We start from the raw sequence: 18,722 nt of genomic DNA, 5'->3' as shown, positions 1-18,722 counted from the left end.
TTCAAATCCAGTTCTTTTTCTTGGAGAGCTTGACCTGTGTTGTAAAAGTGTTTGTTTGTAAAATTTCATTCCACATGGTCAACATGAATACAACCTCTAGTTCTTGCATCTTGTTTGCAATGTTTTCTGCCTCTCGTATAGTTTCTCCCTTTTGTGATTGGTCTTCAGCTATACTTTCTAATGCATCCACAATCTGAGTAGGACTCCAGAATTGGACTTGTTGCCACTGCATGTGCCTCCCAGCGAGTATTAGAAAGAGATTTCAACACACGATCATTGCCCAAATATGTTTTAATATGCCATCAGTGTGTTGAGGCAGAGAAAAATGTATAAAGTAACTGGACTGTTGAGGGAAAAAAACTTACTGCCACCAGACAACAATCAACAGCACTGCAGCCAACAAGATTGAGAGAGTGTGCAGCGCATGGTATCAATATGGCACATTTGTTCTGTTCTAAAAGCTTCTTCTGCATTCCTTGATAATGCCCTGACATGTTGGCAGCGTTGTCAGAAGACTGACCTCTGCACTTTGAGAAATCTATTTTGCAAACTTGGCACAGATAATGCAGTACTTGATTTGTCATTTCTTCACCAGTGTGGCTTTTCAAATTGAGAAATGTTATAAATCGTTCAACTGGTTTTACATCTGTGGGAGACACACATCTTAGTACAATACTCAATTGATCAATATGTGAAAGATCAGGTGTAGAGTCGACAGATAAACTGGAGTACCCAGCAGTACTTATTTCATCCACAATAGCTGAACGAACTTTGTCATTCATTAGACCAATGAGTTCATCACATATTGTCTTGGATAAGTATGATGGGTTACCTTTGCCAGCATTCCCATATTTTGAGATATGGCCTGCTAAAAATGGGTCAAACTGAGCCACAAGCTCCAACAGTCCCAAGAAAATTTCCATTCTGCAATGATCCAAATGTATCATTTGATCCCCAGAAAGGCAGACCACGTTCAGCTAATGTTTGAATAACTGCTATAACATGCTGCAAGATATGTTGCCAGTATTCACGCTCCCCTTTAATTAGTTTGTCCAATTTTTGTGTCAATCCAAAGCCCTGTCTTCAATTTAAATATTTCAACATTGAATCTCTGTGGGTAATGCTATTTTCATGTTGTTCAATTAAAACCGTATTCCGCCAGTCACTAAATCCATCTGCAGCAAACCAGGATGTTGAAGGTTTATATGCAAAAAGTTTGCAAACAAAACAGTACACAGACCCTGTTGATGGTGAATACAGTAGCCACTCTCGAGTGTATTTCTAACCATTCTCTTTCATGCTGAAAAATATTTTTTGTGGACAATATCTTGTTTGTTTGCCATTGGTAAAAGTCCAATGTGATTTCTCAAATGGCCAAGTGTGGTGTTGACAGTCATTTGGTCCACGATCTATCCAGTAAGCTACGTCATCGGTACTGAAATCAACCCAAATACCAGGGTCTTTTCTCCTATTATTTATAGCATGAGCAGGTTCAGTCTCTGACACATCCACACCTTCTAGAATCATAGAATATCAGGGTTGGAAGGGACCTCAGGAGGTCATCTAGTCCAACCCCCTGCTCAAAGCAGGACCAATCCCCAATTAAATCATCCCAGCCAGGGCTTTGTCAAGCCTGACCTTAAAAACTTCTAAGGAAGGAGATTCTACCACCTCCCTAGGTAATGCATTCCAGTGTTTCACCACCCTCCTAGTGAAAAAGTTTTTCCTAATATCCAACCTATACCTCCCCCACTGCAACTTGAGACCATTACTCCTTGTCCTGTCCTCTTCTGCCACTGAGAATAGAACCATCCTCTCTGGAACCACCTCTCAGGTAGTTGAAAGCAGCTATCAAATCCCCCCTCATTCTTCTCTTCTGCAGACTAAACAATCCCAGTTCCCTCAGCCTCTCCTCATAACTCATGTGTTCCAGACCCCTAATAATTTTTGTTGCCCTTCGCTGGACTCTCTCCAATTTATCCACATCCTTCTTGTAGTGTGGGGCCCAAAACTGGACACAGTACTCCAGATGATGCCTCACCAATGTCGAATAGAGGGGGACGATCACGTCCCTCGATCTGCTCGCTATGCCCCTACTTATACATCCCAAAATGCCATTGGCCTTCTTGGCAACAAGGGCACACTGCTGACTCATATCCAGCTTCTCGTGCACTGTCACCCCTAGGTCCTTTTCCGCAGAACTGCTGCCTAGCCATTCGGTCCCTAGTCTGTAGCGGTGCATTGGGTGCATCTAGAACAATGTCTGTTTTACCACCAGGAGTAGGATGATCAGTTACGGTCTCGGACACATCCACAGGTTTTGGAATGGTGTTTGTTTCACCAATAGAAGAAGGGTCAGTCTCTGAAACAGCTACAGGTTTTGGAACGGTGTCTGTGCTACTGAAAGAAGATGTTGCTTCTGTTGGATTTGCTTTGAAAAATGATGTCAGCTTTGGAGATTTTGGAAAATTTCACTAGTTTTTTCTTTTCTTCTGCCAGTTTGTTTCTGTGCTCCACTCAGTTGGTTATGTTTCATCCTGCCCCTTATCTCAGTTATCTGAGCTTAAAAAAAAATAATTACACAATGTACACTATTTTTGTGTGTACACACACAACGAATCAAGTACGTATAACTCAGAAGAATATATCAATAATAAAACATAAATTTATTGCAATACGTGACAGGATCTGATTTCCTCACATTATTTCGATCTATGTTAGTAGGACGCCCCCCTGGTTTAGGTGGGGATAAGTGATAAAAAGAGAACAGAAAAACGGGGGAAGAGTGTGTAGTGGAGTGTTAGGAAGTCTAGCAAAGCTCTGATTTTTCCCATGACAACTACTTTGATGGTTTTTTGAAATATCAAATCAGATTTTTTTTAAAAAAAATCTTTTTTTTTTTTTTTTGGGCTGCCCCCTGCTTTGCTGGTGCCCTAAGCACATGCTTAGTCTGTCTATTGGGTAATCCAGCCCTGGCAGTGGGTGATTAGCTCCCACTGTGGCCGCAATGCCCCCGTCTCTGCTCCGCCAGCGCAGCTCTGGAGCTCCTGGCAACGAATCTGGGCCAGTCTGGGGGCCGGACACCAAGTGTGCTGCTTCTTGGCTCCCAAGGGCCAAATGTCCTGAAGGACTCATGGAGCAGGTGGCTGGGGGCAGGAATGTGGGGAGCCCCTGAGTTTAGGAAAGAGCGTGGGGCAAAAATCAACAGGACACTGGGGTCAGGAGAGGAGATGCACCTGGATGCCCCCCAGCCCCCTCTGTCCACCAGCACCTCCACTCCACTCCAACCCCGAGCCCAGCCCTTCTGCCTCCCGTCTCATCCCCCAGCCCTCCGCCCCGGTAGGGCAGTTCCGTCCCGCCTGTCTCCCCTCCCTTGCCCTTGTGCCAGGGTTCCCCCCACGCCGCCAGCCCAGCTCGGGGGCGGGGCTTCACAGCTGGGGGGCGGGGCCTCGGGGTGACCCTGCCGGCGCGGGCCGCGTTTGGCCGCAGAGCCGCTCGAGCAGCAGCAGTCAGCGGAGAGCCTGGTCCTCGCGGAGCTGCCACCATGCCCAAGTGCCCGCGTTGCCAGAAGGAGGTCTACTTCGGTAAGGGTGCTGCGCCTCGCCTGCCCATGCCCCCGCCATCCCCACGGGGCACCCAGCTCCCTGCTGCGGCTGCCAAGCACCCTGCCTACTCCTGCCTCGCCTTCCCCATGCGGTGCCTGCTCCTGGCACACAGCTCCCTGCTGGGGCTGCCAGGCACCCTCCCTGCCCCGCCTTTCCCCACGGGGTGCCCTGCTCCTGGCACACAGCTCCCTGCTGGGGCTGCCAGGCACCCTCCCTGTCCCGCCTTTCTCCACAGCATGCCTGGCACCCAGCTCCCTGTTGGGGGTGCAAGGGACTCTGTGGCTGCCTGTGCCCATGGGGTGCCTTGCCAGATGCACCCCCTCTTTTTATATGGGCTCCCTGGCACAAGAGCTCTGCGGGGGTGGCCAGAGACTTTGCCCACCCCTCTGCTCCTACACCCACCTTCCTATCCCCCTGCAGGGATACAGCCAAGCTGCCTGACCCTGAACGCAGCTTTTCAATAGGGGTGCCCTGCCTCCTGCACCCCCCATTGTCTCTGCGGGCTCCCTGGTACCTGGCTCCCCGCTGAGGCACAGCCCAGCACCCTGGCAGCAGCATAGATGGGTGGGGCAGAGGAGGCCATTGCCCCGGCCTGGGACCCAGGCTGTGCTGGCTACACGCTGCTGCAGCTGGTGTTTGGTTCATGCCCAGTGCTGCTGGCTGCTGTCATTGCCTCCCCCTGCACAGCTGTGTGGGAGGAGATCAGTGTTCTGGAACAAGCCGTCTGATCTGAGGACCCCCGCTTTCTGTGAGAAGGGCTCAAATCCCCCCCCACCCCCACCCATCTGCCTGCACGGCTCAGGGGTTCCATGCAGCCTGGAAGGAGCTGGGTTTGCAGGGTTCTGGCAGACCGGCATTAGTGCTGGTCCTCGCGTGTTGAGCTGGTCTGTGTGGGCTGCACAGATTCCTGCTAACATCAAGTGCAAGCATTGCCCCCTCTCCCCTTGTTCAGGGGCTCTGAGCGGGCAGAGCTGGGGAAGGCTGACTGGCTCGGAAGCTGTGCAGAGCCATGGTGGGAGGAGGAGTCCGAGCAGGGTTCCTCTCCCTGGGCCTCCCTGCAGCCTTAGGAAGATGCTCTGATTTATGGATCTCTTGCATGCCTCCCAGCTACAAGTAAGGAGACTTGAACAGCAGCAAACTATTGCAAACAGCTGTATGCTTTACAAGCGAGGAAGGAATCGCTCTCAAAACCTACCAAGTTCTCTTTACAAAGAACTTTTTGTTAATGATGATTTGTAACTAATTCCCCTCTCCTCACACCCCCCCTGATAGCCCATGCCCCTTAGGCTTTCAGATCTCTACTAATGGCTAGAGGAACTGGCAACCCATTTGTATAAACCAGTGGTTCTCAACCTATTTACCAGTGTGGGCTGCTTATGCAGCCCACTATGTGTTATATGGGCCACACCCACTCAATATGTTTGCTACCTGTATGGCCCTGAGGATGTTACATGGGCCACCGCTGTTTGCTGATTGGGCTGCAAGACAGATGCAGGTTGAGAACCACTGGTATAAACGATAGTCCTAGAAAACCAAAGATTTCCTGGTTAATTAGTGAGAAATAACAAAGCACATAAGTCACGGTTAAGATGGGGGGAGTTTCCATTGTAGTTTTAAAACTGTTTCATTGTAGTGCTTTTATACTGTTCATTGGATTCTGAGTCCACAGACTGATACAATTTCTGATCTCTGTTGAGAGATAATATCCAAAGCCAGTGAAAATACATATGTTCTTATATAGCTGCCCATCATCGAGGAAGTCTCCTGTTCCCTTCTACACAGTGGGGAAAAAAAATCTTCAGAATCCGAGACCACACTGTCTTCTATAAAATGAGTGAAACCGTATAAATTTCTATATGCAAGAGGTCCTGCCATTTCTCTGTTCAGCTGCGCATTTTAGCTGAACAGTTGGACAGGTACATTATTATTTGGTGAGGGCTGTGTGTTGTTGAGGTTTGGTAGAGAAATCTAAAATAGTGTTCTTGCCATATGTTTTGCAAGACCAGCCATCCATACAATAGCAAATATAAAAGTGTAACAGCTGGGAAGTTGTGTCTAGGACACAAGATTGTAATTTGGGGGTGAAAGAAGAAGAAGATAGCATAGAAAATAAAAAGTTGTTTGTGTGGGTCTGAGTGGTTAGATATGCTGACCTCTAAAAGGGAGGGATGGGCTATATTTTAGTATTAAACACTAAATCTGTTTTTGATTCTGAGATGTTTCCATCTAAGCTGTGTCCATTGTGTATCTTCTGCCTAACATCTAAAGAGGATTCTTCTGGCAGTAGGTTGTACTGTCAGTGACCATTTGGTTCCAAAGGCAAACATGTCAAACAACGAATACTCTGTTTTCAGATCTTTTATATCAGGGGCTCAGTTCATCAGTCCCTGTGCCTTGTGTGGTCATTTACACCAGTTCAAGGTGTGGTGTTTAGATGTTGCTTGTAATTATTAGAATTGGCTGTTGGGAGTCTGAAAGGACAGGAAACAGGAAGGAAGGGGGAGGAGCTGACAGGAAATTTGCTGAAAAATGCATTTTTCAGGGCACTGAATCTATTCGTGACTTCAGGTCAAATTCAGCAAATAGTTTCAGCTGAAAAAACCTTGAAAACAAATTTTGGAATTGTCAGTATGGTTCACTTTGCAAATTTGGATATTTTGTTTTGAATCATCATCTTCAAAACAGTTCATTTGACCCAAACTCAATTTTGGTGGTTTTTTGTTTTGGTGAGAAAACCAAAAAGGAAATCCATTTGTTAGAAACAAAGCGAATTTTTCAATTTGGCCACCAGACCAAAAACCTCAATTATTTGCTCCACTCCTAAGGGTGAACGGTGATGGTTTGCACCACTTGCTAGTCATGAAGGGTGACCATGAATCAGAGGCCAGGTCTTTCAGAAGTCACCAAACGTACATATGAGAACTTGCAACACTAAGTTGTGTGTGCAAATGGACACCTCTGAAAAGCTGCTCTGGGAGATCCTTCTGCAACTTATAATCATAGAAGATTAGGGCTGGAAGAGACCTCAGGAGGTCATCTAGTCCAACCCTCTTCTCAGAGCTGGACCAACATCAACTAAATCATCCTAGCCAGGGCTTTGTCAAGCCGGGCCTTAAAAACCAATAAGGGTGGAGATTCCACCACCTCCCTAGGTAACCCATTCTGGTGCTTCACCGCCCTCTGAGTGAAATAGTGTTTCCTAATGTCCAACCTAGACCTCCCCCACTGCAACTTACTCCCTCTTTGTTTTCTTCTGTGCTGAGACGTCTTGTTACCAAGGCCCTTTTCTCTCAGGCTGTCTGCCCCACTGAACAGAATAGGTTAACATGGAGCCTCAGTGCTTTGACTGTCTCTAAACCATTTGATGGGCACTGAGGCAAATCACTAGAGGCGTGGTTCAGAGGCGCTGTGTAACATGGCTGTAAGCCTTCCCTCCAAGCTAATATTTTGGTCCTTTGTTCCAACAGTGCTGTTCTCAGCTTCATCATAGCTGTTTGCTTAAGGTGGACACATTGGATGGGCAGGGAGTGAGCCACGAAGAGACTCTGGACGCTCCAGTCCAGAGTCCAACAACAGGATCAATTAAAGTGGTTCCTAAAAACTTTACATTGGAAATTAGCTAGATTCTGAACAGCAAATTCTGCCTTCAATCACAGTCATGAGTACCTGGGCGTAACAGAGGGCACCATGTAATTGTGAATATCTTATTGTAATAAGGTTACAGTGCAGAGGAGACATGCATCTGTAAGGCTTGTTTTTCTTAAAACTATCACTACATGCCTTGAACAGACTTTGGGCCTGACCCGACTTCTACTGACTCCCCTGGGTGTTGGATTCAGCCCTTGGTAAGCAGCAGATGGATGACCGCACCCTGATTTGGAAGGAATTCCCCAAAAGACGCAGATTTCTGTACTGACTGAGAGTACTTAATTGGGTGACATGATCCCCCTTCCTGCTATGGGTGTATTTCAAGAGCTTTGGGTAGCTAGTCCTAGAAATAACCTTTGCTGAAATTGTTTAACTCCAGCTACTAAAACCACGTACAGCAGTTCCCCAATCTCTTGGTTTCCCCATGTCCCTGGCATAAAAATTCTGGTGTGTTTTGCTGAGAGTTAGAAGTGGGTGCTGGCCCTATAAGTACTTTATTTTTTTTAAATTTATCAAATCTGTAAGCCATGGCCTGGGAACACATTGATTTTTTTTTTCTTTCTCTGTCTTATATTTCTGGTTTGCTTGTGGGGTGTGTCATACTTTTCTGTCTACTGTGCCAGGAAAAAAAAACAAAACGGAATGGCTCAGAACGCAAGAATTCCAGAGTTTGTACGTTCCAGCTCTTTCTGATGGAGACTTAACTGTTTCCCCATCCATTCATATTTGCCTGTCATTTAAAGTAGTGCCTACACTAGAGAAATTTACTAAAGAATCCTGACCTGGGGTTAGCACTGGCTGGAGGCCAGGTATAGACAAGATTCTGATGGCTGAACGCATTTTTACCACCATTTTAGTTACTTACATCCGATGAAGTGAGCTGTAGCTCACGAAAGCTTATGGCAAATAAATTGGTTAGTCTCTAAGGTGCCACAAGTCCTCCTTTTCTTTTTGCGAATACAGACTAACACGGCTGCTACTCTGAAACCTTACTTTCAATAGATTCAACCAAAAGGAAGTAAAAATCAGTCCTGGTGGCAAGAGCCTTGTCTACACCATTGGTGCTAATACCCATTCCAATAAAATGGTGGTAGGACCAATGGGAATTTTTTGTAAGTTTCCTCAGTGTAAACAAGGCGTAAACCTCCCCTTAAAGTACAGTTCTCAGAATGGTGACTAAAATTGGCATTGTGAAGTTTCACGTCTATGGCAGCTCATTTACTCCAGGTAACATTTGCTAAGCTTACTAGTTTAAAAAAAAAAAAAAAAGGTTTTAATAGAACTGTCGGCACCTAAAACCCCCGGGTCTAAAGTCAGGCTGGTTTTGTTCTGGTTTGCACATCTCTGGGCATAAACACTATATACTCTCAATCTATCGTTATTAATTCAGTTGATCAACTCAGAAAAGAATCCAGCTGTCACTTGCACAGCTGGTCTAGCCCTGCAGGGCTAACAGGAGTAAAAGATGTGGCTTTGTAAGTGCACTTAGAGAATGAGTCTGAGCAAGGAAGTGCTATTTTTATGAAGACAGGTTTCAGAGTGGTAGCCGTGTTAGTCTGCATCAGCAAAAACAACGAGGAGTCCTTGTGGCACCTTAGAGACTAACACATTTATTTGGGCATAAGCTTTCTTGGGCTCAAACCCACTTCATCGGATGTATGCAGTGGAAAATACAGAGAACATGAAAAGATGGGTGTTGCCATACCCACTATAACAAGAGTTTAGTGTCCTTTTTCCTTTACAGAAACACACACTTTGCTTCTCTACAAAGTCCAGCCACGAGGAAGTTTGTGTGGAAAGTTGTTTTTTTACGAGAGTCTCCAGTTTTGAGAGGTCATTCTTAATCTTTCCCTGTTGGCTGTATAGGATGTTGCCATACCCACTATAACGAGAGTTATACAACACCCATTTTTTTCATGTTGTGTGTATCTTCCTACTGTATTTTCCACTGCACGCATCCGAAGTGGGTTTGAGCCCACGAAAGCTTATGCCCAAATAAATGTGTTAGTCTCTTAGGTGCCACAAGGACTCCTCGTTATTTTTATGAAGTTAGTCATATGACCTCAGCTGTACAAGACAGAGTTTAATGCAAAGGCCAAGGAGAGTCCAAAATCAGTTGAAAGCTCCTATGTCTGAGATCACAGCAGTAACATTGATCTTGTATAAGCAGTCTCCGTTACGATCTAAGAGAGATCCAAGGAGTTGCTGTAAAAAGCCTTACTGAAATTTGTCAGGTTCTGAAGCCTTTTAGAACAACTTCTAAAGAACCGTGTTTAATTTCAGTGTAACCCTGTCAGTTTCCTCCCCGTTGAATTCTATAAGGCTTTTTCATAAAGAGGATTTGGGCTCATGCCCCCTTCCCCAGATAGTCCCTAGCCCGCTTGTTGGAGCTACAAACAAAGGTGCCATTTCTCGCCATGATGTTGGTGTCTGTGATGTGGGGCCTGCCTGATAGGAACATTTTGAGATCCCCTCTCTAGTGATCACTTCTCTCCTGGAGTTAATGGTTACTCCTAAGTCACAGGCTCCTTGCCCACTCAGGAAAGGTGGTGTAATGCCAAAGCCCTGGCAGACCAACACTCCTCACCCAGCACTGTGCTGAAGCAGCAGAGCATAGAATGGAGAGGTATTGGTTGTCCCCAAAACTTTGTCCCCGATCTCGGACCCCTGCCTTTTTCAGGCATGGAAAATCCACTCGAAGGTCTTGGCACTGAAAGGGTTCCTGTGGAAAGCTCAGCGTTATCACTTAATACACATCCGGGAGTGCAGCTGCTAATAGAAAACACACTAGCCTCTTTAGTAAATTACATCCTTTGTGCTGTAGTTAAATTCCATCCTGTGTTCGTTCTTTCTTAATGTAAACCTGTTCTGGACTAGGGGAGTAACCTCATTGTTCCTGTTGTAGCTGCCTCTGGGCCTATCTTAAGTTTGTCGTTACCTTGGAATTTAAGGGATTATTGTAACCAGTGTCAGTTGAGGTCACGGATGGATTTCAAGGTCAGATGCCAACTTGTGCAGAAGAATTTCTACACAATTTCAGGGAGGGATAGCTTAGTGGTTTGAGCATTGGCCTGCTAAACCCAGGGTTGTGAGTTCAATCCTTGAGGGGGCCATTTAGGGATCGGGGGGAAAAATTGGGGATTGGCCCTGCTTTGAGCAGGGGGTTGGACTAGATGACCTCCTGAGATCCCTTTCAACCCTGATATTCTATGACTAGAGGAGGGCAGTCCATGCTGGGTTAGGGCTGGCTGTACTCTGGTGCTCCCTAAATTTGACTCTGTTGCCATTTTCCTTCTGCAAGTCTCCCCATCTGAACAAGGTTTAACATGAACCGTAATGAATCCATGTCAAATGGAGACACATAGGCCCTTCCAGAAAGGAATGGGGAGGTAATGATGCAGCAGGCGCTTCAGAGCTCAAATCTTCCGACTGGCAATAATTTGTCTAGAAATCAGACACCCAAGCCTGTGTGAAAAATGCTTGTGCAAACCATGCTTTTGTGTGTGCAGAGCGAGTACTACACATGCTATTGCCTGTTTTTCTGCTCTTCCCTCCCCCCAGCTGCATGGATTTTTATTTATTTTGCAAGTGCAGTATAGGTGTCTGAATTTGAAAACTGGCAGTCCCCCTCCAGGACAAGCAAGTGTCAAACAGTGAGTGAGCCCCACTGAAAGCTGGAATGAGGAATGCCCCAGTAGCTTTTGGATTTAATCATTGGGAACACACGGCATTTTTCGATGTATAGAACTCTTACAGAGACCACGCTGTTTGGGTCCAGGACAAATGACAGGACAGAAGTGTGTAGGGTGCAAAAGTCCACAGAGTTTATTGAGGCAGCTCCCCACCTCCGCCACGGCATCTTCTCTCTGTGTCAGTCTCCTTACACCTCTCTGGCCTGTCCCAGCCTGCACAGGCAGCCCCAGAGTCCTTACGTAGCAAAGCAAAGAAGCAGTGCCATGAAGATGAACTCAGTTGTCCTGTGCCAGCCTTACCTTCCTCTGGAGGGCTCCAGCAGTCTCTGCAGAGGGACTGGGCTGGGCACAGAGGACTGTTCTCTCTGGCCAGCCAGCTCCTGAGCGGTTCTCTTCCCTCATTAACAGCCCCTCCATTACCTGACAGCGAGTACAGGTATAGCGGGGTGGCTGAGAGCCCACAGCAGCTCTCCAAACCTTGCTGGCTTGGTGTGGGGTGGATATGCCCCATCACAGCCTCCTGAATGGTGCTATTTTGTTTCCGCTCTCTGACAGCTGAGAAGGTTACCTCCCTGGGGAAAGACTGGCATCGACCATGCTTGAAGTGTGAGAAATGCAACAAGACCCTGACTTCAGGCGGCCATGCTGAGGTAAGGGGTGAGGTGGCCACCAGTTCTGTGTCACTGTAACTCTTAGCTACATCTTCCAACGTGTAGGAGAGACTTGTCTAGAACCTTTAATCAGCTGCTTCCTGTGGGCGGCAGCATAGTGTACCCTGCCTTTGCAAAGTGGATCCCCAGGTACTCCACAGCCCAAAGGGCCCATATTTCACAGTCCCAGCTCTGAAATTCTGCAGCAACATGACTTTATCCCTGCACCATGCAGTACCCTCGTTCCCTCCCCCTCACACACACTCACTGCACAGGCTCAGACTTGTAAGGCTCACTGAGGTACAAATTGTTGCTGGCTATTTCTGAGGGTGGGGTTCTCACTCTACTCTCCAGCTAGAGTGACCAGATAGCAAATGTGAAAAATTGGGACAGGGGTTGGTGGGAGCAATAGGAGCCCATATATAAAAAAGCCCCAAATATCAGGACTGTCCCTATAAAATCAGGACATCTGGTCACCCTATCTCCAGCCAGCCTGGCTCTATTCCCCTGGCCTCTGTTACTGCAGTGCTGTCCTCCTTCACCCCTGGAAGCAGGGAGCTTATAGCAAGCTTCAGCAGCTCATTGCCCTGGGCCTGGACCGCTGGGGGATCTCCAGGCCACCTAGCTGCCCAGCCGATGTTTCTGGCTTCTCCCTGCTCCTTGGCTGCAAGCTGGACTCCTAGTGCACGTGCTGTACACAGTAAAATCATTTCCCCCTTATGGGGAAATATGGAGAGCAAGAGGCAGGTTGCAGCTGGCCAGAGGGGGTCTGGCTGCAGCAAAACAGCTAATGCCAGGGCAAGAAGGCTGCATTCCGTGGCATCCTGGGCCAATGGCAAGCTCCACTGCTGTAGAATCACAGGGTGCATGGGGCCCTGCCTGAGATGAGCGAGGAGTTCACAGCTCTTGGAGCTATTGGTTCAAGCGCTCTGCAGATGCAAGCAGCCATTGCTGCATCAGTTACTCAGCTCTCAGACTTGAGGGCCAGAAATTGAATTTTAAAAGAGGGGAAGCTGAGATTCTGCAGCAGGGGTTAATTCTTTGGTTGATTCCATGGAATATAGGACTACCTGGGAGCCCTGCCTCAAAGTAGCAAGAACTCTGCATTAGCCAGCTCCAAGCTGTGGGCTTGCTGTGTGTGCGGGCAGGCTGGTTTGCCAGCACCAGGCTGCCAGAGCTCAGATATACAGCTAGCCCAGTGAGCGGGGTGCCATAGTAACTGAACTAACTTGACAGGGCGGAGACACTGGGCCAGTCCAGGTCCCCTGCAGTCGGGATTTGCTGAGTTGGAGAAATCCTGTAGGGAACTCTCCATTGTGTGTAACAGGGCAGAGTGTCACTAGGATTGTGGGCTGGGTGGCGCAGGTTGCTCTAATCTTATCCAGAGACCTACATCCAGAGCAGGCCTCAGGTGAGGAGGAACGTGAGTGAACCTTAGACGAGGCTCTGATTTGGCTCTCCCAGCATGTGGCTGTTTCTTTAGTTGAGGTCAGGACTCCACTCGGAGTGACTGGCAGAACAATGGCAGGGCCCAGGACAGGACTGGCAGGCAGTAGGGGAGGTCACTGACACAGCTGGGACAAGAGAACAGGGCCCAGGAGTTGTGAATCTAGCTCCATACACACAGGATTAAGAGTGGGCCCAGTAGCTGGTGCCCAGTTCCTGGTGCCTGCTTGTCTCAGACTCCCCTGAGTAACGTGGCACTGAGGAGTCTCTTCTCTCTCTGCAGCATGATGGGAAGCCCTATTGCAACCAGCCGTGCTACTCTGCCTTGTTTGGACCCAAAGGTAAGTTTCTCCATGCTTGGGGCTTCCAGTAGGGAGGGGTGGGATATTGGGTACTGGGACTGATGGTGTCTGTCTCCTGGGATTCTTGCCCAGAAGCATGATCGCATGTTCCAGCACACAGATCCATGCGCACACACACCCCCTGTGTCCATCCATAGCCACTCCTGCCTGAACTCCCAGCTCACAAGCCCCCCATGCACTCCCCATAGCCACTCCCCCTTAGCCCCTTGTCTTCCCCCATATGTTCCTAAACTTGTGGGCAAACCGCTAGAGCCATGTGCACACCCCTAAATACACCTACACCCATTACACTTTACACCTGTCCTCCCCTTCACAATCTCCACTCGTAAGGCTGTCAGCCCACATCCTCCTGTGTGCAGTCACCCTTCGACATCTACTCACGCCTCCTTCCCCTTTCTCCAGGGGCCGGGCAACTTTCCCTTGACCTCTTTATAGGCACTGCCTCAAACTTGAATTGTGGCCTTTGGAGCAGAAGCTCTGTCTCTCACAGTCTCCAGTCACATCGGCCGGAGAGGTGCTCCTCTGGATCTGCACTGTGGTTTCTCTCTGGGTAGGATGTTCAAAAGGTCTCAAGAGGTCTCAGCGCTGGCCCAGCTCAGAAGTCAATGGGAGTTTTGCTTTTTACTTCAGCAGGAGCAGAGTTAGGTCAATGCTGTGGCCTGGCCTACACCTACAATTTAGGTTGAGCTAGCTTCATGCCCTGACCACTGTAGTTAGGTCAGCCTAACCCATGATATAGAGGTGGCTAGGTCGACAGAGGGATTCTCCTACCGCCAGTCAGAGAGGTGGATTGCCTGCGTCAACAGAAAGCCCCCTCCTGTCATTGTGGGACGTATCTACGCTACAGTGCTCCAGCAGCACAACTGCAGCGCTGATGGGCATTGTACCAGTGTGAGTGATGGCACAAATGGGCCTGCTCATCTGGACATGGCATGAGTCAACTTAAGTGCTTTGGACATTTCACTGTAGTGAGGCACTCTAATGTGAAGGTGTATGGACACTTTCACAGGCCGGCCTCGCTGACCAACCCAGCCGTGTAGTCACAGATTGAAGGGTGTGAAAACCCACAAGCCCATGCAATTTGCCAGAATATCTTAGAGGCTTCGAAGAGATGAGAATGCTGAGGAGAAGGAATCTCAAAACTTGTAGGGCTCCAGACACTGCTACTCAGCAAGCTTTAGAAAGTTTTGAGTTTCAGGTCTGAATTCTCCCCTCTCTGCTGCCGCCACCCAAAGTCCCCACAGCTCTTTGGTTTCAGGTTCAATACGTCAGTATGCACTCCTTTGGAATGTGATTTGCTGAATGCGATTGTTGATGTGGCTTCAATGCTAGAAGCTGTGGAATTCCACTTGAATTCCTGCCCCGCCATCCACTCTGTGGCTGCTGGGGTGTAATGTGAAGTGTCATCTACAATCTACATGCCTTTCCAAGTCAGCAGGTTATTGACTTAAGCCTTAACAGCAGCTAGTGGGCTATGCTGGACAATGAGGCAGCCAGACCCCTGGCTGAGCTATGCAGCTGTTGCTTGTCAGCATGTGGGTTGGCTGGGAACATGGAATCCCTCTCTTTATCTCTAGAAGCTACAAGGGTAAAATGCCAGGCTGCGCCAGGCCATTTAGTGGGAGAACTAGAGTCAGGAGTGACTGTAGTCTGCCCCCTCCTGCCGCTAGGCAAAGGGTTCTTCTAGCAGCATCCTCAGTCTCTGGAGGATGGGACCCACTTGTATCCCCCCAAGACACCTCAGTGGGCTCAGAGGAGCTGCAGTCCTGCTGCCAGGGCAGGGCTAGCACATCAGTAGCTGGAACCCTGATGACACCAGTTCAGATTCCTTAATTCCTGAGTATGCAGCCTGTAGGATTGTGGGGGCAAGGCGGGGAAGGAGAGCACTGAGGGTACATCTACACAAAAATCAGACGCCCACGGCTGGCCTGTGCCAGCTGATTTGGGCTAATAGCTGTTTAACTGCAGTGTAGACGTTCTGGCTTGGGCTGCAGCCTGAGCTCTGGGACAGCAGAGAGAAGGGCAGACTGCTCCGCACAGCTGGTTTGGAGGGTAAATTGAAAGATAACCCACACGGTGACCATGTTCCTCCCACACGCAACAGGGGTTTCCTTCCCTTAGTGCCCTGGTCTCAAGTCCCTTCCCCAGCTCACTGCTTCCAGGCGCCTGATAAGAGGGAAGCCATCACCCAGTAACCCCGTAACAAAGGCATGTTCCCCACCAGGGGTAGGCAGCTGCCTCCCGGGCTGCTAGCCTCACGCTCACCCTGTCCTGTCCTAGCCCTTCCCCTGGGCCTGGTTTTCAATGCTTGGCACCTGGAGCTGGCTTTCCAGGAGGACTCCACACCCTTTGTGCCACTTGGCCTCTTTATGCATCACCCTTGATTCCTCCTGCTGCTCTTGCCTTGGGGTGGGGTGGAGCTGCGCCTACGGGAGGCAGTGTCTCTGCCAGGACTGCTCCCGCACACCTTGTGCCAGCCATTGGGCTGCCCTCAAATGGCTCCCTCTCCTGGTCTGCAGGCCTGCGGGGAAGGGGCAGGCAGGTAGGTCATTCCCCAGCCTCCTTTTCAGCAGCGACTCCCCAAGGGGGAGCAGGAGCAAGCTCTGGCGGTGCTGTTGTGAACAGCCCCACAAGGCTGGGTAACGTGTACTCACACCCCAGTCCCTTTCACAGCCATGCAGGGGCTGAGTGCTGTCCGGGCTGTTGAGGCAGGAACTCCATGGCTATAGGGCTGAGCTCCTTTCCCCTTTTGATTCTCCTGCTCTTTGGAACCAATCCCCTGGGGGGAAAAGCCACTCGCTGTTCCCCGCACGTAGGCCCCCTGTAATGCTCTGTGGGCTGGGTCTAATCAGCACTTGTAGGGCTGGAGTTCTAACAGACCATGCCAGGGCTCGGGCTACCAGCAGGGGGGCTGTTCACTTCCAGCATTCTGTAGGGAGGGGCCTTACACTATGAACAGGTTTTAAATAGACATGTAGGACTGGATGGGACCTCAAGAGGTCTCCTAGTCCAGTCCCTGCCATCTGAACATGAATTTGCTGCTGCTAAAGATGAGACTGAAATCCTCTGCGTCTGCAGAGGATGGGCATGGCAGGAGCAGCTCCGGGGCTGGCTTCCCTGGGGCCTGCCTCCTGTTAGCGTGCTCCGGCTGAGCAGGGAGTTCAGCCCATGCGCTCCTTGCTTGCCCTTTCCACCGAGGCTGACAACACTGGGCCAGCTAGCTAGTGCTCCTACATTTGTGACCTGGGCTCCTGTGCCACTGAGGGACTAGGACCCCATGCCCCACTTCACACAGGCTGCTGCCCGGCTCTCAGCCCTTAGTGCACTGGGTCACTGCTGGCCACAGGCCACGTTGAGCTCGTGACCGAGCTATTAGAGGCTCTGACTCTCGTTCCAGCTCCTCTGTACCCCAGTTAGTGTTTCCCTCTCTATCTGGAGGGAAGTTGGGCCCCAGTGTGTGAGTGGTTTCCATTTGAAATGTCGTATTGCAGACGGCTCTGTCCAAGTCCCATCTAAAGCCACGGTTTGGGCTGTCAGTGGTGTCTCCTAGGCTTTTGGCTCATGGCCCTGGGAATATTCAGGCTGTGGTCATCGTCCTCCCCCCAGCTTGGGTGTTGTGTTTGGTCTCTGTGCTCTGTGGCAGTTCCAGGACACTGGAAGGCATGTCTCTCACTGTACTCGCTCTTATTCATATTGGCATAGTGCCTTGGATCCCTGTTGTGAACCAGGCCCCTGCTGCACAAACACAGCAGCCCCTGCCCCAAAGAGCTGCCAATCGGTGTAAGAGAAGAACGACAGACGGCTACAGACAGTTGAGGAAATATGGGTCAGCAGGAGAGGCAGTTGTCTCGTTGGCCCAAGGGCTCTTCCCGCCGTGGCACTGGTTCCTGCTCCCTGCCTCCAGCCTCAGGTGGTAATGACCCCGTTCTGGTTCTCTTGCAGGATTTGGCCGGGGCGGAACTGAGAGTCACACATTCAAGTAAACCTCAGGTAAAGGCTTCTCTTAATGGTCATGTTGCATTGTGCCAGCCCTAGCATCCTAGGCCCTGGTTTCCTGGATTCCCATTGCATCCCTGGGGCTGGTATCCTTCCTCCAGCCCATGTGATTCAGAATCTGTGTCCACAGGAAAGTGGCTAGAGTCACATGCCTTCTCTCAGCCTTGGTACACCAGAGCTAGCGTACTCAAGAGCATAGCCAGATTCACACTTCATTCTACATCCGAGAGCCCCAGTCATGCTCTGGCCAGCTTTGAATGTTGCCCCTTACGTCCTGGCACCTCTGTTCAGTTGCAACTCACTGATTAGCGTGTGTTAGATGTTCAACTTGGTGCCCGATCCCCAGAGGACATGAGTCTGTGACAGCCCCTAGCTAGAGAGCCTAGCTTTCTAACTCACACCTTAACTGTGGTGGTCCCCAGTTCAGTCCCTGGAGTCTAAGATGGGGGCTGTGACAGGCACTGCTTTGTTTCCTGGGTATCCACCCAAGAGCTGCGTCCATTCACCACTGAGCCCCCCGTGCAAGCGCTGTGCTGCAGCCCTGTTTTCAGACCTTTCACCTGTGTTTCCTTTTCTTCCGTCTGTAGGGCTGGATGGAGAGGATTCCTTGTGGAGCCGGAGGACAGCGCAAGCACCTTGACAAATGCATTTTTAATTCACTATGTAATTAACTAGCACATTAAAAGCAATAAATTACCTAGAGGAATTTAGCTGGCAGTGATGGGAGAGTCTCTGCTCTGTTATCTATCAGGATGTGGCGTGGGGGAGGGGAGGAGTTGGCCAATATCACTGAAAGTCTTGTGGAAAAGAGAAGGTCCCAGATCCCCTTCCAGCCAAACATGTAGCCCTGCTTTCACACCCAACCTCTAGCGGCAGGAGTCTGCAGTTGTATTTGTAGCCACTAATAAAGCCAGAATGAAAGCTGCTTCCTCGCTGTAGTAGCGTGTTCTGCTGACCGAGGGTCTCCAGGGATCAGATAACGAAGCGCTTGTGAGCTTTAAAGGACCTCAGCAGTCTTTGGATGAAGCCCATATGGGACTTGGAGCTTTGTGCTGCTGCAGCCTGCTATGCCAGCTGAGGCCTTGATCACTGCACGTTCTTACCCAAGGGCTAGTAGCCATGTCGCTTTCATCCGGCCGGCATGGAATCTGAGCTTCTTGCCCTCCACCAAGCTGCTGCCTTGGCCAGGCGCTGGGAGAGCAGAGACATGGCTTTGGCTGAGTCCAATGAAAGTCAATCTCAGAGCCAAGCGTGAACAGCATCCAGCTGGCACTAGAGCCGGCAACCTCGCTATTCCTCCCATAGCCTCAACACCCAGTGAAA

The 18,722-nt window shown here is 49.5% G+C and overlaps 1 protein-coding gene across 1 annotated transcript; it reads left to right on the top strand.

Moving 5' to 3' along the window:
• Positions 1 to 3,436: 3,436 nt before the first annotated feature.
• CRIP1 (cysteine rich protein 1) lies at positions 3,437 to 18,116 on the top strand. Its single transcript, XM_048862434.1, has 5 exons — positions 3,437 to 3,584; positions 11,501 to 11,595; positions 13,325 to 13,382; positions 17,346 to 17,393; positions 17,987 to 18,116. The coding sequence occupies exons 1-4, from the start codon at positions 3,545 to 3,547 to the stop codon at positions 17,384 to 17,386; spliced, it is 234 nt and encodes a 77-aa protein (XP_048718391.1). The 5' UTR covers positions 3,437 to 3,544; the 3' UTR covers positions 17,387 to 17,393; positions 17,987 to 18,116.
• The last annotated feature ends 606 nt before the right edge of the window (positions 18,117 to 18,722 follow it).

Source organism: Caretta caretta, chromosome 8, assembly GCF_965140235.1.
Source record: "Caretta caretta isolate rCarCar2 chromosome 8, rCarCar1.hap1, whole genome shotgun sequence".
Taxonomy (NCBI): Eukaryota; Metazoa; Chordata; order Testudines; family Cheloniidae; genus Caretta; species Caretta caretta.
This window is presented reverse-complemented; position numbering and strand designations above follow the sequence as displayed.

Bases quoted from the DNA above. Each gene is read 5' to 3' on its own strand.
- CRIP1 (XM_048862434.1), top strand. From the start codon at position 3,545: ATGCCCAAGTGCCCGCGTTGCCAGAAGGAGGTCTACTTCG. The intron at 3,585-11,500 runs GTAAGGGTGCTG...GCTCTCTGACAG, and splicing joins CCAGAAGGAGGTCTACTTCG to CTGAGAAGGTTACCTCCCTG. The intron at 13,383-17,345 runs GTAAGTTTCTCC...GTTCTCTTGCAG, and splicing joins TGCCTTGTTTGGACCCAAAG to GATTTGGCCGGGGCGGAACT.